We start from the raw sequence: 24,464 nt of genomic DNA on the forward strand, positions 1-24,464 counted from the left end.
CATCCAAACCTGCTGCCTTGCCGGCTTTCATCTTCCGCAAAGCTTTCACTACCTCTTCTCTTTTTACCAAATCATTTTCCCTAACCCTCTCACTTTGCACACCACCTCGACCAAAACACCCTATATCTGCCACTCTATCATCAAACACATTCAACAAACCTTCAAAATACTCACTCCATCTCCTTCTCACATCACCACTACTTGTTATCACCTCCCCATTTGCGCCCTTCACTGAAGTTCCCATTTGCTCCCTTGTCTTACGCACTTTATTTACCTCCTTCCAGAACATCTTTTTATTCTCCCTAAAATTTAATGATACTCTCTCACCCCAACTCTCATTTGCCCTTTTTTTCACCTCTTGCACCTTTCTCTTGACCTCCTGTCTCTTTCTTTTATACATCTCCCACTCAATTGCATTTTTTCCCTGCAAAAATCGTCCAAATGCCTCTCTCTTCTCTTTCACTAATACTCTTACTTCTTCATCCCACCACTCACTACCCTTTCTAACCAACCCACCTCCCACTCTTCTCATGCCACAAGCATCTTTTGTGCAATCCATCACTGATTCCCTAAATACATCCCATTCCTCCCCCACTCCCCTTACTTCCATTGTTCTCACCTTTTTCCATTCTGTACTCAGTCTCTCCTGGTACTTCCTCACACAGTTCTCCTTCCCAAGCTCACTTACTCTCACCACCCTCTTCACCCCAACATTCACATTCATATATATATATATATATATATATATATATATATATATATATATATATATATATGTATATTTTTTTTTTTTTTTTTTTCATACCATTCACCATCTCCTTTGTTGGCGAGGTGGCATGGAGAACGGGGGGCTGGGCCTTTGGGGGAAATCCTCACTTAGCCCCCTTCTGTGTTCCTCCTTTTGGAAAATTAGAAATGAGAGGGGAGGATTTCCAGCCAAGTGAGGATTTACCTCAAAGGCTCAGTCCTCTGTTCTTAGTGCTACCTTGCTAATGCAGGAAATCGTGAATAGTATGGAAAAAAAATATTTTTTTTCATACTTCCCACGTATTCCCTGCGTGTCGTAGAAGGCGACTAAAAGGGAAGGGAGCGGGGGGCTGGAAATCCTCCCCTCTCGTTTTTTTTTCTTTTTAATTTTCCAAAAGAAGGAACAGAGAAGAGGTCCAGGTGAGGATATTCCCTCAAAGGCCCAGTCCTCTGTTCTTAACGCTACCTCGCTATCGCGGGAAATAGCGAATAGTATGAAAAAAAAAAAAAAAAAAAAAATATATATATATATATATATATATATATATATATATATATATATCGAAATATCACATTGGAGAAAGAAAGACATGTGTTGAGACAAGTGTTTGGGTTTGAGAAACTGAATGTGCTTATTGCTCCATGACCGTTTACTGTCACTGTAGGGAAAGTTTAAAAAAGAAATAAGGACAAGGATTAAGATCAGATAAGGATGGAAAGCATTGGAACATTGAGGCATTCTTATCAATTGGAATGACAGAAGAGAAAAGGGGATTTTGAGAAAAACTATAAAGGTGTTAAAAAAAATGGAAGTGAAAGGTGAGAACAAAGATGGAAATAAATGAGCAATATCTCATCATTTGGTGAGAAGCTGAAAATAACTTAAAGCTTCAAGAACCTATGTAGTAATTTTGGTCAAGAGCGAGAAATGGATGCTGAGATACGAGAGAAAGAAATGAAGGGTAAGAAAGTTGCTGGCAGCCACAGGAAGTTTATCAGTGACAAGAAACATTTATAAAGTACAGGTCAACCTAACCTGACAAAAAGAGACTGAAACCAAAGTCTGCTGTGAGAGAAGGACAGGATGCAAAAGCTAAAAAGATGGATTTCTGTCCTTGAGTTGTGGAGGTAGAAAAGTGGATAAAACAAGAAATAAATATGTCAAGGTACTCAAGAGAGGAAGGAGTGGTTGTGAAACAAAGACTGGGCACTAGGATGATTTGGACTTACAGACAATCTGGATGTCTAATGGAAAATCAAGACTGAATATGAATGAGGTGAAAGGAAAGATAGTGAACTTCATGAATGCTGTAAAAGAACAAAGCATGTAATTTGTGATTCGTAGGGCAGTGATCACAAAATATTTTTTTGAATTGTGCAATAATTAGAATGTAGGAAAAAGACTGCATGGGAGATCTTGCTTGATGGTGAGATATGGCATTCTAGATACATACAGACAATTATAAAAATTTTATATTACTCACCTCTTCTTGATAAATTACCTCAAATAATATTGGCTATTAGATTATATAAATCATAAATCATGATTATGAAGAACTTGAACAAAATTATTCAAATTAATTTCAGAAAAGGTGAAAAAAAAGAAAGGTGGACATGATGATGTGAATTTCATGTACTGTACCTTTGTGAGCTATCTCAACCCTAGCAATGAAGGACAGCAGTTCTTCATCTGATAATGAGCACAGCAAAGTTCTGGGAGGATCTTCAACCTCACCAATTCTGAGGTTGATGTTGTGACTCTTGTATGGTAAACCAGTCACTTGCCTAGCATTGCAGATTGCCAAGTGGTGTTGTAAGCGATGTTCAAAGCAGGAGCTGTAAATACATGTACACATGCCTAAAAGTCAACAACATAAACAAACACCAAACCACATATCACAAATCTTAACTCAAGATTATCGGGAGCAAGAAAATTAATATAATTTTACAATAATCACAGAAGAGGGGTTCAAATTTAAACCATTAACAAACAAGGTTGACAGATTAATCTAAAAAAATCAATCTTCATATTGTTTACCATACAGTCAGCACTAGATTATGCATGGGGTTAGGGACCCACAAGGATTATGAATGATGAAGATTTGTCAAAAACAAAGTTGATTTCTAATGGAGAGAAACGGGTTTCACACCACAGTAATCCCCAAAAAGTACACCATCAGCACTCCAAAATCAAATCAAATACCCCCTGTGCCTGTGCTGTAATTAGGGTTGTTACATAAATATAAAAATGAGTGACAAATAAACTACACAGATAATAATGAAAATGATCAACATATGCTGTATATGTGTTGCATACACATATGAAGTGAAGAAGACCTATTCATGTGATGGAACAGAGGCAAAGATATTACAAAGTAAAGGAACTAGGGTAGCTTGAAGTGCAGCAGTGAGGTATGTGGTGGATTTGTGAAGCACTGATGAGCTAGGTAGTCATGGAGCCAAGATGGACTAGAGAGGTAGCAGATATGTAAGGTCATACATGCAGGTTTGGAGTTATGACAGACATCATGAAATACTAGGTGATGTACTTTTAGTCACCATTCCATTAATCTCATGTTACAATAAATGATATATCAAAACACTAAGTGAATAAATTCATAAGTTAGTTCTTCTCATGAAATAATTTAAGAACATTATTTAAGGACTTGATAAGGTAAACAAAGTTGTGGCATAAACATCATCTAAAACCCTTAAATGAAAACAAGATCAGCAGCATAGAGAGGTCAAATGACATGAATGTCAGCAGATCTTACAATGATTACATCAGTAGAGAAAGGCCAAATGATACGAGTTTCCTTATCATTCAATAATGGTTTTTCCTGTATCAAAGCCCTCAAGAGTTCTTTGGGAATCAGCTTACTATCACGGCTCTAATCCACTTCAGTCATATTCTCAAATCTTTCTCCTCGCATTTGCCTCACAAGAAAGGTAATCTCTTTCACATCTCATGACACTAAAATCCACAAAATCATTAACCTATTCTTACAATAATGACTGTCATACACTATCAAAGCTCATCACAGAGATATTACTCCAATAGTTTGAAACATTAGTGATGGGTTCCAGTATGAAATACTACTGAAGTGTCTGGTATGGAGTATATGCTGAAGGGAAACCTAATAATTCTGCTTCAGTTGCAAAATTACATCTTGTTTCATGGGCTGAATAAATGATGAAGTGTTGAATAGGAAATAATTAAAGCTGGACACCTTCATAAATGGAGTTGAGATGCTGAGGGTGGCTGACTGCACTGCCTAAGAAGATGGAAGCTCATATGGCCAAATTCTTCCTTTTGCAATACTCCTTCACTGATTGGATGATGCAACTTGTAAACCAATCTTTAAAGAGGTATGAATTAACCCATGCCTTCTTATTGCAACATGAAGGAACAGAAAGATAAGACAACACTGTTTATTTCAGGGCTTGGGATCTTTTTTTAATGGTACACGAACAAGTCAGCAGCAGTAAATCACCAAAAGTATTTGCATAGAGCAGCAATATGAAGATGTCTTTGAGGCCTTGAAGTCTGGTGCACTGGCTTATCACACAATAAGTCTTTCAGAGCAACTTTTTGAAATACAAACCTGTTTTGTTTGCAATGAAAACCTAATTGATGTTATAGCCATAGTGAAGATTGGCCCTACAAGCTTCTGCAGATTCATTGTCAGCTATTGCAGCTTCATCTGGTAAAAGACATTTCTAATGCTATTTCACTTTAGAAATGTACAAGCTACACTGCACTTAACTGAAATGGCTCAGCACCACTGCTTTCACACTCTTCTGTAAAAACCAAGTCTGCTCATGTAATGTGGCTCCTAAAATCAGCACACAGCAATATTGTTGCTTTTCTAACAGATTAAAAAAATTGCTTCCATATTTCCATAGGAGGGGTTTTAAGGCTCTTAATGCCCTTAAGGATATGACTTACTGTACACAGCACCTACCTACTTAACTAGCAGATTTATGGATATACCACAAAGAAGATTCACTGATATTGAGAAATTAGTTAGCAGAAGAAGCAGTTTCACCAACATCCAGGCAGTTCAGAACTTGTTTCTCATCAGATGTTATCACAGACTTACTATCCTTCTTAGATGACTCTCAAAAGCTATTTTTTTACTTTCCCTGTCCACCCATAATGAGCACGAAGCAAAAACTAAGTAGAGTAATGTAAACATACACTGCTATTACTCTCACTGCACGAATGACGGGACTTTGTGGTGGCCCTTAACAGGAACCCTGAAGTGCATTTGTATCATGCAATTGTATAAACTTTGTAAGGAGTGGTCACATGTGTTCCTTATGACCAGATAATAACCAAAATGGAAATTTTGAAGATGTAGGGCTTACACTGTAGGCACTGATGAAGTGCACAAAGTCCACATAGTACAAAAATCACCTCCAGTGTCTAAATTACATCATTATATATAGTGACACATTAACTAAAGACTGAACAGAGGTATTACTCAAAATTATACCAATACTACCATCCTTCATCCCTTCCTCAACCATTCATACTTGTACCTTGTACCATGGATTCATTTCTTCACTCATGAATAAAGGTACAATCTTTATGTATCACTTAAGTATCAACAAATCACTCATTTCATAAAGTAATTAAAGTGTATTTCTGTGATCAAGTTCACATGGTATAAACCATCTGGACTGTGCTGGAAACTCCCACTACTTGAAAGAATATTCTGTCACGTAATGAAACTGACTAGGCACACTATATGCAAATGATTAATAACTCTTGAAGATAGGAAGGTAAAGTTAAATCATATAGAGGAAGACAAAATTAAATAAATCAAGACTAATAATGTATATTTTGAGTGCTTCAGCAGTGTAAATCAGAAGACATATATAGATATTTGAGTTTTGAAAAGAAAATCACTATAGTCTAGAAAAGGATATGAGTTTTCTTGAACAGCATTCTAAACTTTTCTCTCTTACTGTTTGGGATCTAGTGGACAAGGAATTCTCTTATACTTGCTGGTTCCCTGGAACACAATGAAAATTCTTATTAGTGTAAAAATTACATTATGAATCCTCCTAAATCAAAGCTGTTTAAATTTTTGTAAGTAAAGATTAAAAAGAAGTGCAAATGCTGGTCTTGGCTGATAGTTACTAATCATTTAAAGAATGTGCATAATTCTCTGGGCAAATACTCACTATTGTTTCATTCCAGTATAAAACATACTGATATATTCCAATAGAATAGTACACAACCAACATGTATACATCTATGCATTAAACAACAATAACTCATTACCACGTCAATACATTCCTCGACCAAGTGTTGACCACAGTACCGTTGTCCGGCTCGAACTAGCATCTTGCAATACCTCTTCTTCCGCTTGACATAAAAACTGCAGGTTTTGTTGGAGTCCATCGTTTACCTATAACCTGTGAAACAATTACATATACAACATCCATTAATACAATATGTATCTATTGTCGTTTATTCCATTCCAGCATGTATGAAGAGAAACAAGAAAATATGAGTTAGTTTACTCACACACAGCCTAAACTAATATCCAGGGAACTAAAGTGACTTCTGTACACTTTTTTTCATTCTTCAAACTGAAGTATACCATACCTACCCATGACTGAGCACCACATCAATTGTTGACAAATATCAACATCCAGAAGACAGACCAATCATTCCACGCAGACCCTACAAGCAGCCAATATTTACAGTGACATACTTTTACAAATCTCAAACCACTTCTAAAAGTCTCGGGTGCTTCAGAAGGTTTGGTGAACTTTTTGGCCATTACACCATTTCGGACATCCAATGAATCTTGTTCAGGCAGGTTAGGTTACATTTTGTTTGGTTGAAATTGTTTCACTGGCAGTCTTTCTGGGGTATAAATATTACTGGCAATTAAGTGGAGGGAATGGTCGACCCTGTCAATTATGCCAAATGAGGGATGGACATACATTAGAACATTATGTATTAGGTTGTGAAAAAATTCAGCCATACAGAAACAATAAAATTAATAACTTGAAAGAACCAGTTTGTTGGATGATTAATTATGGTGATTAATAATATTCTTGCACAGTACAAAAAATTTGCACCAAGGTTGTAACACCCCTATAATGAATTCACGGGTCTTAAAAAGAGGGCCACTGTTTGTTGTATTTTAGCACTATACATATCTTCACACAAGCTATGATTCTTGTAAATATTTTGTTGCAAATCCCACTGGGGGATGATGAAGATGAGAAGCGGAGAAGAATACAACCTCATCCTTTTGATGTACATATGTCAATAAATACTTCAATTCAATTAAGGCAGTCTTTAATGTCTTTTGAACAATTCTAACCTTTACTTTTATCGCAAACACGTGGATGTCCAAAACGGTATTATCATCAGGACGTAATCATCCCCGTTATGGATATCGAGAGGATTTTTCTTTAAGTAAAACTTACTGCTACGTATTTTAACCTGACATTTTTCCTAAAAATCATAATCATCACGATCGCCGTAATTAACGCTGCAGAATACATAACAAAGCTTAAAATCACACTTCACTGCCCTTATTCTATTCCCCAAACATGATCAAAGGAAAATCACAATATCCTCGGATTATTTCGATGAAAAGCTAAACCGGTAATTTTTCAAAATTTGTAATCCTGTGGCAATTCATTGTAAAAAAAAAAAAAAAAGTCTAAAGATGTAATAAAAGCAAAGTTTAGAAAAGAAATGTTCCATTGTGAAAGTCCACCTGTTCGTGCGTGTGTTCTCCAATTAATTTCTTCTTTGCTTAACTGAGCAACTGACCCAACATGTTTGTTTATTTGTGATCCGTGGCTCATGTTTCTTTAAACACGAGCCTAAGATTTATCTTACCGACATGCCCTCACCACTACTAAAACAAATGTACATATATTTCAGTATATATATATATATATATATATATATATATATATATATATATATATATATATATATATATATAAAGTTTTCTTATACTTCACAGGTTTTTGTTTACTCCTAATGTTGGAATAAGTTTTGCGTCCGTTGCTCCTGGTGTTTATCTTCTGAAAACTGGAATAAGAAAACAAAATAACAATACATAAAAGACCAGAATACAGTAAATTTGATACATCAACAAAAATATGGTGTTCTTGCAAAGGAAAGACCTCCCGAAGTACACCTGAGCTGAACTACTCTGTCGTGTTAAACCAAAATGCCGTTGTGGACAAGTAAACACACTGTGAGTTCCTTTATCAAACTAAGGAACTTGACAGTAACTTCATACCAGATCAGTAATCTACTAACAGCTAAGTCAGCTGAAGCACTGAATACGGTTTGCAGAAGAAAGTCACACCAACCCTTGCTGGAAGTCAGTTTACGTTCTACAGTAAATGTTGCTTTAGAGAGGAATAGCTCAGAAAGTTGCAATTATAATTTTACAGGTTCTCTCTGTTTAAAATATAGAATGAATCGTCTGTTTAGAAGGAAGGCTAGACCTGAATTTCGACAATATTCATCCTTCCATACCTCAGCTTTCACACAATGTAGCAATTCTCAGGCAAGGCAAAGAAGACTTAAGCCGGGTCCTGGTTTAGAGTTTTTTATTGCTAATAATAATTCTGCTGATAATAAGATTTGCAAAAGAGACTTGGAAAAATTATCACACCCATATATAAATGTTGAAGACGTTAATGGTCGTGGCCGTAAAGTTTATTTTGATGTTTATGGCTGCCAGATGAACGTAAATGACACCGAAGTAGCTTGGTCTGTTCTTCAAGATTGTGGTTATGTCCGCACCAGCAAGATGGAAGTAGCAGATGTAGTGCTGGTCATGACATGTTCAATTAGGGAAGGAGCTGAACAGAAGGTGTGGAATAAATTGAATTACCTTAAGGGTCTCAAAAACAAGCGGTCTAAAAATAGGAAAGCTACGCCTATGAAGATTGGGATACTAGGATGTATGGCAGAACGACTGAAAAAAAAACTGGTGGAAAAAGAGAAGAGCATAGATGTTGTGGTTGGCCCTGATAGTTACCGTGATCTTCCGAGGCTTTTGGCAATTGTTGAAGAAGGTGGGTATGTGGTATGCATCATTCTACAGTAAGACTGACCTGCTAGTTTTACCTGGATGACTCCTTTTTGTAGTTATTATTTACTTTAGTTGTGCCACTTCATAATTGGATTTATTGTCGTCTTAAATAAGTTATTGGATATGATAAAAGATGAAATGATTTGTTAGGGAAGATAGAAAATGCAATTACTTGCTTTCCACTATAATGTTTGACTAAGCTAATCATGAGATCCTTCTGTTCTTATTTGTATGGTTTCACTAATGGCTTTGACATGTGATATACATCAGTCATATAGTTTTTAGAGGCAACACAAAATGCCACATACTTGTCTTTTTTTCTTGGCACTTGCAATGTTCCAGCTTGGGTAGATTACTTCTGGCATGTTTGTATTAGCCATAAGTATGCTTTGGATGTTACTTGAATATATAGATTTATTGCCTGTTATCATTGACCTCAAGGTCAGGGCTATACATTTATAAGACAAAAATGTTTCACAAGAATCAACTAAGACTATATAGTTAAATTATATCCATGTTTGATTAACAGCACAGTGTGAATCAAATGTTACATCCCCAGTTGTAGTTTGTTTTAAAATATACTGTGTAGACAAGTTTGTCATCATTCACGAAATGTTTTCTTCGCTCTGCATGACGTGATTATCCACATTTTGGTATACAAATTGCAGCCCACTTTCCACTTGGACACAGTAAGAAATGTTTCTTTAGTATTTATTTATTTTATTATACTTTGTCGCTGTCTCCCGCGTTTGCGAGGTAGCGCAAGGAAACAGACGAAAGAAATGGCCCAACCCCCCCATACACATGTATATACATACGTCCACACACGCAAATATACATACCTACACAGCTTTCCATGGTTTACCCCAGACGCTTCAAATGCCTTGATTCAATCCACTGACACCACGTCAACCCCGGTATACCACATCGCTCCAATTCACTCTATTCCTTGCCCTCCTTTCACCCTCCTGCATGTTCAGGCCCCGATCACACAAAATCTTTTTCACTCCATCTTTCCACCTCCAATTTGGTCTCCCTCTTCTCCTTGTTCCCTCCACCACCGACACATATATCCTCTTGGTCAATCTTTCCTCACTCATCCTCTCCATGTGCCCAAACCACTTCAAAACACCCTCTTCTGCTCTCTCAACCACGCTCTTTTTATTTCCACACATCTCTCTTACCCTTACGTTACTCACTCGATCAAACCACCTCACACCACACATTGTCCTCAAACATCTCATTTCCAGCACATCCATCCTCCTGCGCACAACTCTATCCATAGCCCACGCCTCGCAACCATACAACATTGTTGGAACCACTATTCCTTCAAACATACCCATTTTTGCTTTCCGAGATAATGTTCTCGACTTCCACACATTCTTCAAGGCCCCCAGAATTTTCGCCCCCTCCCCCACCCTATGATCCACTTCCGCTTCCATGGTTCCATCCGCTGCCAGATCCACTCCCAGATATCTAAAACACTTCACTTCCTCCAGTTTTTCTCCATTCAAACTCACCTCCCAATTGACTTGACCCTCAACCCTACTGTACCTAATAACCTTGCTGTTATTCACATTTACTCTTAACTTTCTTCTTCCACACACTTTACCAAACTCAGTCACCAGCTTCTGCAGTTTCTCACATGTATCAGCCACCAGCGCTGTATCATCAGCGAACAACAACTGACTCACTTCCCAAGTTCTCTCATCCCCAACAGACTTCATACTTGCCCCTCTTTCCAAAACTCTTGCATTTACCTCCCTAACAACCCCATCCATAAACAAATTAAACAACCATGGAGACATCACACATCCCTGCCGCAAACCTACATTCACTGAGAACCAATCACTTTCCTCTCTTTCTACACGTACACATGCCTTACATCCTCGATAAAAACTTTTCACTGCTTCTAACAACTTTCCTCCCACACCATATATTCTTAATACCTTCCACAGAGCATCTCTATCAACTCTTATCATATGCCTTCTCCAGATCCATAAATGCTACATACAAATCCATTTGCTTTTCTAAGTATTTCTCACATACATTCTTCAAAGCAAACACCTGATCCACACATCCTCTACCACTTCTGAAACCACACTGCTCTTCCCCAATCTGATGCTCTGTACATGCCTTCACCCTCTCAATCAATACCCTCCCATATAATTTACCAGGAATACTCAACAAACTTATACCTCTGTAATTTGAGCACTCACTCTTATCCCCTTTGCCTTTGTACAATGGCACTATGCACGCATTCCGCCAATCCTTGGCCACCTCACCATGAGTCATACATACATTAAATAACCTTACCAACCAGTCAACAATACAGTCACCCCCTTTTTTAATAAATTCCACTGCAATACCATCCAAACCTGCTGCCTTGCCGGCTTTCATCTTCCGCAGAGCTTTCACTACCTCTTCTCTGTTTACCAAATCATTTTCCCTAACCCTCTCACTTTGCACACCACCTCGACCAAAACACCCTATATCTGCCACTCTATCATCAAACACATTCAACAAACCTTCAAAATACTCACTCCATCTCCTTCTCACATCACCACTACTTGTTATCACCTCCCCATTTGCGCCCTTCACTGAAGTTCCCATTTGCTCCCTTGTCTTACGCACTTTATTTACCTCCTTCCAGAACATCTTTTTCTTCTCCCTAAAATTTAATGATACTCTCTCACCCCAACTCTCATTTGCCCTTTTTTTCACCTCTTGCACCTTTCTCTTGACCTCCTGTCTCTTTCTTTTATACATCTCCCACTCAATTGCATTTTTTCCCTGCAAAAATCGTCCAAATGCCTCTCTCTTCTCTTTCACTAATACTCTTACTTCTTCATCCCACCACTCACTACCCTTTCTAATCAACCCACCTCCCACTCTTCTCATGCCTTTAGTGTTGCCAAGTATTTACAGGGTGCACCAGACCAGCCAACTCTGCACCTTAGACTCAACCCATCATGGTTGTGGGGGTATAGAAGTTTATTCCAGGTATACGCTAGTACAAACCATATTAAACCTGACTTTATGAAGCTACTTCATGAGGATGGGTTAGGTTAAGTTTAATTTAAGATAGTCTGTGCTACTTTGTGAGGTTTCTTTGGGTTGTCTTAGAATGCTATTGTTGTTAGAATTTCAATAAATTAACCTTGCATTTTCACTGGTGTCCAACACCTTCTTGTGGACACAAGATTGTAAAATGGAGGGAATGATAGTGTAGTAACTAGACAAAATAAATTTCCCTCCCCAAAAAAATTTTGTTAGCCTATTATCAGTTGCTATGTAAATATAAAAAATCAAAGTAAAGTGGCACAATTAAAGTAAGTATCTGCCATATCTTTTTTTATGAGTTGTCTCCTTAGGTTTAGGGAAGTGAAAGTTATATATTCAGTTCTGGAACCAAGACAAACAGCTCAAGGTTGAGGAAAAGATGTGGGGTGATCATTGCTGCAATCAGCTTATTTATACATTTAGGTGTGCAAGTGAGCATCTTTACAATGGAGTGTCTTTTATATGCAAGAGTAGAATAATGACTTCAAAATTAGCATCTAGGCTCTTATGTGTCTGTAAGTATTCAAAAAAGGTCTGAGATAAGATTTTTTGTTTTTTGTACATCAAAAAACTTGATTTGTTGCTGTGCTTAGAAAATTCAATGATATATTGATAACTTTAGCTTTTTCTTGCATTTTTTCAGCATTAACAAAAAAGTATTAGAAGGGACAAGTTTATCAGTTGAGATTACATAATATACTATACTTGTGTTTTGCCATCACTAATACTGTCTTTATTTTAGGTGAAACAGCAGTTAATGTTTTACTATCCATGGAGGAGACTTATGCTGACATAGTACCTGTGAGTTTTTCAGCAAGTAGAATGTCCGCCTATGTATCGGTAATGCGTGGCTGTGATAATATGTGTGCATACTGTATTGTGCCTTTTACTCGAGGGCGAGAACGTTCAAGGGATATTCACTCCATCCTTGAGGAAGTGAGATACCTATCTGATCAAGGAATTAAAGAAATAACTCTCTTAGGCCAGAATGTGAACAGTTACCGAGACACATCGGAAGTACCACATGCAAGCTTCTCAATAAATAAAGTTGAAGAAACTCACTTGGTCAAGGGATTCAAAACAATATACAAGCCCAAAAAGGGTGGAATGAGGTTTGCAGATCTCTTGGACAAGGTGTCTCAAGTTGATCCTGAAATACGTATCAGATTTACCTCTCCTCATCCTAAAGACTTCCCAGATGAAGTACTATACCTAATTCAAGAGAGAAACAACATCTGTAAAAATATACACCTCCCAGCTCAGTCCGGCAATACAAGAATTTTGGAACTCATGCGAAGAGGCTATACCAGAGAAGCATATTGTGAATTGGTGAGCAAGATGCGTCTATGGTATATCATTATTGCTAAGTATATTCATCCAAAGTCTGATTAATATCCAAACCATATTAATTTTATTTTTTTTTTACTTGTAATAATTTTACTTTTTGGATTTAACCACTTGATGTTATCACAGGTAGCTCACATACGGACTATCATCCCAGGTGTATCCTTATCATCAGATTTCATATGTGGCTTTTGCTCAGAGACTGAAGCAGAGTTTGAGGAAACTCTTTCTCTAATGCGAGAAGTCAAGTATAACTTTTGCTACATGTTCCCGTATAGGTAAGTAAATTGTAATCATGTTAATTACATTATGAATCTCTTCTCATTCTAGAATTAGATGCATATAACATACAGTGCATTGTGGTAACTTGTAAATGCTACACATAGTAATGAAATATAACTTGGCTAAATGTAAAGTGAGGTTTATGAACACATTGAAAGGTCTAGTTTTGACTATAATCTTGCTGGATACAAACTGCAGTAATCTCTGTAAAAGTGGTCTGGGGATTGGCAGTTCCATAACCTACCATCAGAACACTCCAATATGAAAAGTGTTCAGAAAGCCAATTATATATTGACATCAAAATCACCATTAAGTAAAGTTTTGTGAAATGTTTACCACATATAATAGCATCATATTACAGTGGAACTCATGCAGTTGAAAAAATTTATGGATATGTAAAAGAAATTCCTGCTGAGCAATGAAGGTTATACATCAGATATAAAGGAACCAAGTTACTGGGAGTGAACAGTGGCCATGTATGTGCTCATGCTGTTAGAGAGAGGGAATGAAGGAGATATGAATACAACCTGAAAAATTTTGAATGATAATGAAAATGTTCATAATTTCATCAAATATGAATGGAAGCAATTCAGTGCATTGCAAGAATTAGATGTAATTACTTTACAGTTATCTGCACAGGTATTGGAGGGATATACAGCTGCAAGAAAAGAAGTAGGCTGAGGAAGAGTAGGGCTAGCTCTGCTGAGAGTGAAAACAGACTTCCAAGAAAAAATGGTAAAAGTTTGTGCATTCCAAGAAAATTAGTTCTCATTAAAATGTCTTACATTTAAACTTTCTAAAAGGGAAAACAGAAGGAGTCCTGCGGGGAGTGCTCATCCTCCTCGAAGGCTCAGATTGGGGTGTCTAAATGTGTGTGGATGCAACCAAGATGAGAAAAAAGGAGAGATAGGTAGTATGTTTGAGGAAAGGAACGTGGATGTTTTGGCTCTGAGTGAAACGAAGCTCAAGGGTAAAGGGGAAGAGTGTTTGGGAATGTTTTGGGACTAAAGTCAGGGGTTGGTGAGAGGACAAGAGCAAAGAAAGGAGTAGCACTACTTCTGAAACAGGAGTTAAGGGAGTATGTGATAGAGTGTAAGAAAGTAAACTCTAGATTGATATGGGTAAAACTGAAAGTGGATGAAGAGAAATGGGTGATTATTGGTGCCTATGCACCTGGGCATAAGAAGAAAGATCATAAGAGGAAAGTGTTTTGGGAGCAGCTGAGTGAGTGTGTTTGTAGTTTTTGATGCACGAGACTGGGCTATAGTGATGGGTGATTTGAATGCAAATGTGAGTAATGTGGCAGTCAGTTGAGGGAGTAATTGGTGTACATGGGGTGTTCAGTGTTGTAAATGGAAATGGTGAAAAGCTTGTAGATTTGTGTGCTGAAAAAGGACTGGTGATTGGGAATACCTGGTCTAAAAAGAGAGATATACATAAGTATATGTATGTAAGTAGGAGAGATGGCCAGAGAGTGTTATTGGATTACATGTTAATTGATAAGCCCGTGAAAGAGAGACTTTTGGATGTTAATGTGCTGAGATTGCAACTGGAGGGATGTCTGATCATTATCTTGTAGAGGCGAAGGTGAAGATTTGTAGAGGTTTTCAGAAAAGAAGAGAAAATGTTGGGGTGAAGAGAGTGATGAGAGTAAGTAAGCTTGGGAAGGAGACCTGTGTGAGGAAGTACCAGGAGAGACTGAGTGCAGAATGGAAAAAGGTGAGAGCAAAGGATGTAAGGGGAGTGGGGGAGGAATGGGATGTGTTTACGGAACCACTGATGGCTTGCGCAAAAGATGCTTGTGGCATGAGAAGTGTGGGAGGTGAGCAGATTAGAAATTCTAGGATAGTGAGTGGTGGGATGAAGCAAGATTATCAGTGAAAGAGAAGAGAGAGGCATTTGGACAATTTTTGCAGGGAAATAGTGCAAATGATTGGGAGATGTATAAAAGAAAGAGGCAAGAGGTCAAGAAAAAGGTGCAAGAGGTGAAAAAGAGGGCAAATGAGAGTTGGGGTGAGAGAGTACCTTTAAATTTTAGAGAATAAAAAGATGTTTTGGAAGGAGATAAATAAAGTAAGACAAGAGAACAAATGGGAAAATTGGTGAAGGGGGCTAATGGGGAGGTAACAAGTAGTGGTGATGTGAGAAGATGGAGTATTTTGAAGGTTTGTTGAATGTGTTAGATGATAGAGTGGCAGATATAGGGTGTTTTGGTTGAGGTGGTGTGTGAAGTGAGAGGGTTAGGGAGAATGGTTTGGTAAACAGAGAAGAGGTAGTGAAAGCTTTGCAGAAGATGAAAGCCAGCAAGGCAGCGGGTTTGGATGGTATTGCAGTGGAATTTATTAAAAAAAGGGGGTGACTGTGTTGTTGACTGGTTGGTGGGGATATTTAATGTATGTATGGCTCATGGTGAAGTGCCTGAGGATTGGCGGAATGCATGCATAGTGCCATTGTACAAAGGCAAACGGGATAAAAGTGAGTGTTCAAATTATGGAGGTATAAGCTTGTTGAGAATTCCTGGGAAACTATATGGGAGGGTATTGATTGAGAGGGTGAAGGCATGTACAGAACATCAGATTGAGGGAGAGCAGTGTGGTTTCAGAAGTGGTGGAGGATGTGTGGATCAGGTGTTTGCTTTGAAGAATGTATGTGAGAAATACTTAGAAAAATAAATGGATTTGTATGTAGCATTTATGGATCTGGAGAAGGCATATGATAGAGTTGATAAGAAATGCTCTGTGGAAGGTAATAAGAGTATATGGTGTGGGAGGCAAGTTGCTAGAAGCAGTGAAAAGTTTTTTTCGAGGGTGTAAGGCATGTGTATGAACAGGAAGAGAGGAAAGTGATTGGTTCCCAGTGAATGTCGGTTTGCGGCAGGGGTGTGTGATGTCTCCATGGTTGTTTAATTTGTTGTTAGGGAGGTGAATGCAAGTTTTGGAGAGAGGGGCAAGTATGCAGTCTGTTGTGGATGAGAGGGCTTGGGAAGCAAGTCAGTTGTTGTTTGCTAATGATACAGTGCTGGTGGCTGATTCGGGTGAGAAATTGCAGAAGCTGGTGACTGAGTTTGGTAAAGTATGTGAAAGAAGAAAGCTGAGAGTAAATGTGAATAAGAGCAAGGCTATTAGGTACAGTAGGGTTGAGGGACAAGTCATTTGGGAGGTAAGTTTGAATGGAGAAAAACTGAAGGAAGTGGAGTGTTTTAGATATCTGGGAGTGGGTTTGGCAGCGGATGGAACTATGGAAGCAGAAGTGAGTCACAGGGTGGGGGAGGGGGCGAAGGTTGTGGGAGCACTGAAGAATGTGTGGAAGGAGAGAACATTATCTCGGAAAGCAAAAATGGGTATGTTTGAGGGAATAGTGGTTCCAACAATGTTATATGGTTGTGAGGCGTGGTCTATAGATAGGGTTGTTCGGAGGAGGGTGGATGGGTTGGAAATGAGATGTTTGAGGACAATATGTGATGAGCTGGTTTGATCGAGTAAGTAATGAAAGGGTAAGAGAGGTGTGTGGTAATAAAAAAGAGTGTGGTTGAGAGAGCAGAAGAGGGTGTGTTGAAGTGGTTTGGTCACATGGAGAGAATGAGTGAGGGAAGATTGACAAAGAGGATATATGTGTCAGATGTGAAGGGAACGAGGAGAAGTGGGAGACCAAATTGGAGGTGGAAGGATGGAGTGAAAAACATTTTGAGCGATTGGGGTCTGAACATGCGGGAGGGTGAAATGTGTGCAAGGAATAGAGTGAATTTGAACGATGTGGTATACCGGGGTCGATGTGCTGTCAATGGATTGAACTAGGGCATGTGAAGAGTCTGGGGTAAATCATGGAAAGTTTTGTGGGGCCTGGATGTGGAAAGGGAGCTGTGGTTTCGGTGCATTATACATGACAGCTAGAGACTGAGTGTGAACGAATGTGGCCTTTGTTGTCTTTCCTAGTGCTACCTCACGCGTATGCAGGGGGGGAGGGGGAGTCATTTCATGTGTGGTGGGGTGGCGATGGGAATGAATAAAGGCAGCAAGTATGAATTATGTACATGTGTATATATATGTATGTCTGTGTATGTATATATATATGTATAAGTTGAAATGTATGGGTATGTATGTGTGCGTGCGTGGACGTGTATGTATATACATGTGTATGTGGGTGGGTTGGGCTTTTTTTTCCATCTGTTCCCTTGTGCTACCTTGCTAACGCGGGAGACAGCGACAAAGTATAATATAATAATAATAATAAAATATCTAATAACCCTGGTATAATAAAATCCTTTGTGGAAAGTGGATGAACCTGAACAAAATTTTTGAAGAAAGTGATGAAGAATGAAATTAATGCAGGCTAGCTTTGTAATGTAATAGAAAAATTGAAAACTTATTCCAAGGGATCTCAGCTTTAAGGTAATGGAATGTAATACCCTACATCTAAATCAAGTGAAGACAATTGGAGAGTCAAGTTGTAAGAATGGGTACAAGAAAGACGTTGGCAGCAACATGTATAATTCATTGAGAACAGAGGTGTGAACATGCCATTAACCATGGATCTAGTTTTCCATACAGTACTCTTAAGTTGAAATGTTATCTATGGGTGTCTTGGAATTTTTTTTTTCTAGTGGATAACTTGAGATGGACTGGGGTCAAGTTGCTTTATGAGACTGACCTCCATGAGCAAAACTTAAATGAAAACCTCAGTCTTAAACACCAATTATAAGGTGACATCCAGTTTTAGAAAACCAAATTCCAAAACTTGGGTAGAGCAGTGCAGGTATAGATTCTGTGAAATCTGCAATGAGGGCATAAAAAGGTGTGTCCCAGATGAAAATACAGGTAGAGGACTTGAGAAAAGAACAAGAGAATGGTTTGACTGGTGTAAAATTGGAATGCAAGGAGACTGTAAAGGAGATATCAGAGATGCATGCAACAGGCTGCATTCAAAAGACATAGGAGGGTCTGGAATAATTATATCAGGACAAGAAGAGTATGAAAATAACAATATTAAGACAGGATTACTAAAACTATTTTTTAAAGTTATAAGGGAGAAATAATCAGTAAAAGACCAAATAGTAATGTTTTGAGGTTAGGAAGAAAAATTATTGAGAAATAAGGATGCATGCTACTAGCCAGAGAGGGATAAGATATTCTTGAAAATATTGAAGTGAATCCACTTGAGGTCGAGACAAAAATGCACATGAGTAAGCTGAGCCTACTGACCAGATGACATCTCACCACTTGTATTTAAGGAACATGCAAAGACCCTTAAGGGTCTATTGTTCATGCTGTTTTGAATCACCCACTGTGAAGGCAGTGTTCCAGCAGGAGAGAAGCAAGCCAATATAGTGCCGATATATTAAAATAAAGAGTGACAGAAAAGTAGTCACAAATCCAGTACAGACCAATATCACAAACAAGCATGGCCTTCAAAAAAGTAGAGAACATTAACAGGGAAGAACTGAAGGCAACAAAAGTGGTACCTTACATGAGAACAAAATTTTAGACAGTTGCCCACCATGAAAAAGTGGGGAGACAATAATTTGCAGATTTTTAAACTAAGTGAATATACATTGTTCTTAAACAAAGGTAAATAAAGAGCAATAAGAAATTATAGAAAAAAGGAAGAACCTTGTTAGAACAGATATAATGAAGTAATTTTATTATGTTTTAACAGTGGACTGATGTAGGATACCATTATGTGGAGCTGAATCTCAACCTTTATTCAGGAATCATCTCGGATTATGTTATTTTAAGACAGCCAAAAGTCCTTCAAGATATTAGATTATTATAAGGCCTAGAGTTAATAAAAACATACATTATAATTTCTATGTAATTTTCAGTGTATGACTTCTAACAAAAGTAACCCATAAAAGAAGGATAAAGAGACTGCCAACCAGAAGATTTGCAATTCTTGTTTAATTCAAAACATTATTTATGAACTTTTTTGATACTTCCCATGAATACTGTGCAAGTCTGCTCAAGGATTTTTAATTCAAAGCAAAATATATAACGTTAAGACCAAGTAGCAGATTCTTTATCAAAATATTGTTATGCAACTTTGCTTCTCTGGTTGTACATTTTTAATAAGGTTATTATTTCTTAACTTACCATTAGAAAATATACTCATCCCTAACTCATGGTGAATTCATAATTTCAGTCTTCGTGAGAAAACACCAGCTCATCGCAAATTAGTGGATGATATTCCTTATTCAGTTAAACTCAATCGTCTGGAGAGAATGAATGAAGTCTTCCGTTTTGAGGTCATCAAGATTAATAGAGCTCAGGTAACATATAGGTTTTTATGGTATCTCTATAGCCAATTTTATTTAGTTGTAGTGCATGCAATATTCAAGTTTTAAATTTTTTGTACATTTGTCCCATACCACTCACTCACTCTGCTTGTTCCTAGGCATTCATAAAAGTACAAGATTGAAGTGGTTTATGTGATGAATTTCTTCATTATGGCCTCCTTACTTTCATTAGTGCTTCACTTTGTTAGAAATAACTTACTTTGGGGACTTAAATGTAATCATTATGGTGAGTAACATCGCCATTTAGGCGCCAAATATTGTTGTACAAAAGTGTGGAGCAAAGAGTTTTCAGGGCAGAGTGGGAGACTGAAATCTTCTCATTCTGTATTACTTACCAAAAAAGAGCAGAGAAAAGACACATGGATTTTTTCTCCTCAAAAGCTGTCATATGTTCTGGATTCTATATTGCTCACATGGGAAAAGCAAAGCATGAAAGAAAAAGTGTAATAGTACAACAGAGAAAAAAAATTGTGGAATGTGGACTTCAGGAGACTGCCTCTCCAAACCTACTGCTCACTCAAAGTATACTAAATAATTCATCGGTTACTCCCTGAACTCATCATTGACCACTTGCAGCAATCTCCAAGCCACTAGATGGCTTCGCTCACACATAAAGTAACTATGTTTGGGGACAATGCTGTGTCTGCAGGTGAACTTTAAGGAGTTAAACCCTGTCTGGCTAAGTCATATGACACTTAGTTCAAGTCATGCTCTGGTGTATGAAAAGTAGTTCCTGCACTGAAAATCATTCAAACAACTTGCAGGACGTACCTGATAACAGCTGGTCCTGGTGTTGGGACATGTGATCGTGTGGTGCTTTTCTTGTTTGCACCTGGGACGCGAAGCATTTGATGTGCCATGCAATTTAGGAATGCTATTTATGCATAAGAAAAAGCTTGCTTGATTGATATAGAATTTTGACTATAACCTATGCCTAGTTCAATCAGGAATGGAGAAATATCTCATAGACTCTTTTCACTTGCTCAGATGCTGTAGTCCAAGCAACTAAGCTCTTCTGTAGAAATCTGTTGAGGAAGAGATAAGAACACCACTGGTAATTCATTTACATGACTTGTGCAAGTGCACCTCAGATGGGGGGGGTACATAATGCTTGAGTCACGGTGAATTCACACAAAGGCTCATTTTTCCTTTTTACAAATATTATGCAAACACCCATACAAGATAGACTAAGCAAACAAACATATACTAACATTTTAAGCACTTTATGGAAGCAGTTCATATAGACTTTTGAGCTTCCAGTGAATGAAACACAAGAAAGGTTTTCTTAGTAAGCATGCAGGTTGAAAATGTTGTAGTAAGAGAAATATGAATGTATAAGAAACTCTTTCTGTTATGTGTATATAATCACTTGGTAGGAAGTTGTGAGACTGGTTAGAGAACAGAAGTATTGGTAGCATAGAGAACACTGCTCACATGGTCATGCTATTATCACCATCTTTGGCTAAACTGATCTGCCTATAATTAATTAAAGGGAAAAATGATCAGCAGTTTCAAGCTAACTTTTTTTTTTTAACAAAGTATGCCCAGTATTGATAACATACCACAGAACTATTTTTCTTGTAACTGCTAAAGTTTCCACAGGAAAGTGTAATTAGTTTTCAAAATTATTTTTCACGTAAGAGCTGAAATGCATTTTCATCCCTCTTGTCAAGAAGTATCAAAAGAGAAAATGTGACATCTAAGATCCCATATTTCACCTTTCTCATCATTCAACTTGACATTTGTAAGCATGGCCAAGGGCAGAATATGTTTTATCTTTTTTACCAACAGATTGGACAGCAGCAACTGGTCTTAGTGGAAGGGACCAGTAAGCGTTCTAGTTTGCATCTTGTTGGTAGAAATGACAGCAATACCAGGGTAAGACTCGAGAATAATTAGTACTCACCTGTAGTTACTTTGAAAACACATCTCATCTTTATGTACTTTCTCATGTGCAGCTTCATGGTTTATGTAGAACCTTCTTATTCTGTTATCTTGACATATTTTCTTCATTCTCAATTCTTTCTTTAAAAAGTATTTCATACTTATCTGTTCACTTATGACTACATTAGCAAAAAGGACACATGCCCAAAATAAGTCATGAAGTGGGATACTGTCATCTTAAATTGGTCTTTGACAAATTGATGGTTTTATGCAAACTGCATGTAAATTGACTGTTACATGATTTAACTCTACTGAAATTAGGGGACCCCGTACTTAATTTTGAGCATGATCAACTTCACTGAAACATACATGGGAGTATTACGAAGCATGTAACTTGACTATGAACTGGATAAAGATTTCCTGTAAAACACATTGCATCTACAGGAAAGCTGAAGAATATGCAACTTGGAAATCTTTTGTTTGACAGTATAAAAAAATCCAATTTTTTTTAGTATTGCTATAAATGTTCAGTATGATTAATATAGAATACACCAACTCTAGGAATTCCGTGCTATTTTAATTTCAAACAGTGCAGTTCTTGTGAAATTTTTGAATTGAATAATTGTCTCATATATACCATATTAATTCCCAAGATTTTAAGAAACCTGAAAGTTTCCTGGACAAGCTTTATCTTGACTCAAATTAGAAATTAGATGTAACACTTATCACATAAGGTCATTTCTGTCATTAGATGGCCTGTTTCTGATTCAGTAATACAATAATTAGTCCTGTTGTTAAATATGAGGGAGGCATGTTAGGACAGGGATAAGTGGAGACTGTTTTTACAGCGGCCACCCTTAGATGGGAGTGGGAATGGGTATCATAGGTAAATAGATAATATTGCTGGTCTTAGTTTTTAAAAAAAAATTTTTTAACAATTTCCTATGCCAGAATTACAGAGTACAAGTTTGCCCTGATAATCCTTTTCCTGTATGTGAGGGAGTGCCAAGGATAGAAGGAATAGCCTAATTCTTTTGCTTCCACACACTAGCTGTCATGTTTTTCCTGTATAACGTAGGTTGTGCCAAGTATAGAAGAATGGCCTCATTCTTCTGCTTCCACACACTACGTCATGTATGACAGTGTTTGCAGAGTTGCCTATGCATAACCAGGCCCTGCAGACCTTTTAGTGGTTTCCCCCAACCGCTTCCTATTTTTTCCATGCTTGTCAAGTGTTTCCCCGTATTAGTGGGGTAGTGCCAGGAACAAAAGAAATGCTGCATGTGCTCATATCATTCCCTAGCTCTCATGAGAAATGCACCAAAACTGCAGGCCCAACAGACCTATCAATGGTATCCCTCAGTTGCTAAACATGCCCTGCTTGTCCTTCGACAATGTCGCCCTGTACTTCAATTATTTTATCTCTTGTATTTTATAATTTAAATTTTCCAGTTTTTACATTCTAAAGACAAGTACAATTTAGTTATTTAAATATATTAAGTGTGTATAAGGTTGTTATGATACTTTGCCTGCTTGAGATTTAACCATGTATAAATAACCCGGGTGCATGTTTGTATATGTAATGTGCTGAAAAATACAGGGATGAAAACAGTATTCACTCTCACTTTCCTTAAATACCTGCCTATCCCATCCAAAATGGACTCCTTCATGCGCTTTGTTTATCTGATTGGCGATGAGAAATATTACTGGGTTTCTGTCATTCCTATATTTCCAACATACAGTATTTAAGAGTATTACATAATTTGCAAGCTTGCAATTGATCAGTCATCTACACAAAACTGTTGTTCTTTTATTTGCTTCTTACTAGCTGCCTTACTGATGAAGTGACTGCAGCCAGCCAGTACCAGTTTACATGATTAACGTATGTTTTCCTGTGCAGGTGATCTTCCCAGATGTAGAAATTGAGGATACAAATGGCACCACAAAAAAAGCCCAACCTGGAGACTACATTTCCATAAGAATTACAGATTCGACCCCACAAGTCTTGAAAGGTACTCCTATTGCCATCACCACACTTCAAGCTCATGAATAAGGCAACTGAGGAAAGCTTACTCCATGCACTAAACTTTAAAGTTTTAAACACTGAAGAGCATTTGCATTTAATGAAATGAGCCGTTTTTTTTTCTGGAGACTTATTTAATTCCTCACTCAGGAAAGTTTCCAGTTTTCCAGTTGTAATGAACTGACAACATACAGTAGTCACAAAACCTCAAAAATCAACATGTTAGGAAAGACAACCATTATTTATTGTACATAATATTTGTGTTTTGGAATGAAAATAAAGAAAAATGATCTGTTGTTTTTAATGACAAAGTTCCCTTGCACTAGAAAATAATAAAAAAAAATCAGTGCATCCAAATACTGTCAACTACTGAGACTCAGGCTTACATTCATTTCTAAAAGGTCATATTTAGCCGAAGAAAAAACTTCCATCTTCAAAGTTTTATAATCGTTATTTGGGTACTTGTAACAAAATTCCTCATTACAGTCTAGTGGATGCTGTGAAAATTGATCAGAAAATAAACTATATATACAAATCAAAACTGAAGGGGTTGTAATGTACATGCATATTACAATCTCACTTAGAATGATAAACTAGGAACCAACTATAATATGCACTGACGAGAATTTCACGACATGATTCTGTAACGAGTGTATTCTACCTACTAGAGTACATTATTAAAGTAATGATAATTATGTCAAGATATAATTGTACAATGCAGTAAAAGGTCTCTGAACTA

At 37.4% G+C, this 24,464-nt stretch overlaps 2 protein-coding genes across 6 annotated transcripts in view; one reads left to right on the forward strand and one right to left on the reverse strand.

Annotated features, from left to right (window-relative positions):
• The window catches only part of LOC139762522 (tRNA:m(4)X modification enzyme TRM13 homolog), a 28,749-nt gene extending 21,147 nt beyond the window's left edge, over positions 1-7,602 (reverse strand). For 3 of the 5 annotated variants that reach the window (XM_071687511.1, XM_071687508.1, XM_071687512.1), the window contains exons 1-4: positions 7,500-7,602; positions 6,041-6,174; positions 5,722-5,768; positions 2,390-2,583 (exon numbers count right to left, since the gene is read on the reverse strand). In XM_071687511.1, the coding sequence (XP_071543612.1) occupies positions 2,390-2,583; positions 5,722-5,768; positions 6,041-6,160 (361 nt within the window). In that variant the 5' untranslated portion in view covers positions 6,161-6,174; positions 7,500-7,602. Of the gene's footprint in view, positions 1-2,389; positions 2,584-5,721; positions 5,769-6,040; positions 6,175-6,371; positions 7,427-7,499 lie in introns of those variants that run through there. The other 2 variants (XM_071687509.1, XM_071687510.1) reach the window with 2 other exon arrangements.
• Positions 7,603-7,776: 174 nt separating this feature from the next.
• Positions 7,777-24,017, forward strand: LOC139762526 (mitochondrial tRNA methylthiotransferase CDK5RAP1). Its single transcript, XM_071687523.1, has 6 exons — positions 7,777-8,823; positions 12,646-13,232; positions 13,377-13,525; positions 19,665-19,791; positions 21,610-21,696; positions 23,603-24,017. The coding sequence occupies exons 1-6, from the start codon at positions 7,965-7,967 to the stop codon at positions 23,753-23,755; spliced, it is 1,962 nt and encodes a 653-aa protein (XP_071543624.1). The 5' UTR covers positions 7,777-7,964; the 3' UTR covers positions 23,756-24,017.
• The last annotated feature ends 447 nt before the right edge of the window (positions 24,018-24,464 follow it).

This window comes from Panulirus ornatus, chromosome 43 (genome assembly GCF_036320965.1).
Source record: "Panulirus ornatus isolate Po-2019 chromosome 43, ASM3632096v1, whole genome shotgun sequence".
Taxonomy (NCBI): domain Eukaryota; kingdom Metazoa; phylum Arthropoda; class Malacostraca; order Decapoda; family Palinuridae; genus Panulirus; species Panulirus ornatus.

Excerpts from the sequence above, each read along its gene's own strand:
- LOC139762526 (XM_071687523.1), top strand. The coding sequence starts at position 7,965 with ATGCCGTTGTGGACAAGTAAACACACTGTGAGTTCCTTTATCAAACTA. Across the intron at positions 13,526-19,664 it reads TGCTACATGTTCCCGTATAG|TCTTCGTGAGAAAACACCAG; the intron begins GTAAGTAAATTG and ends TCATAATTTCAG. Across the intron at positions 21,697-23,602 it reads GAAATGACAGCAATACCAGG|GTGATCTTCCCAGATGTAGA; the intron begins GTAAGACTCGAG and ends TTTCCTGTGCAG.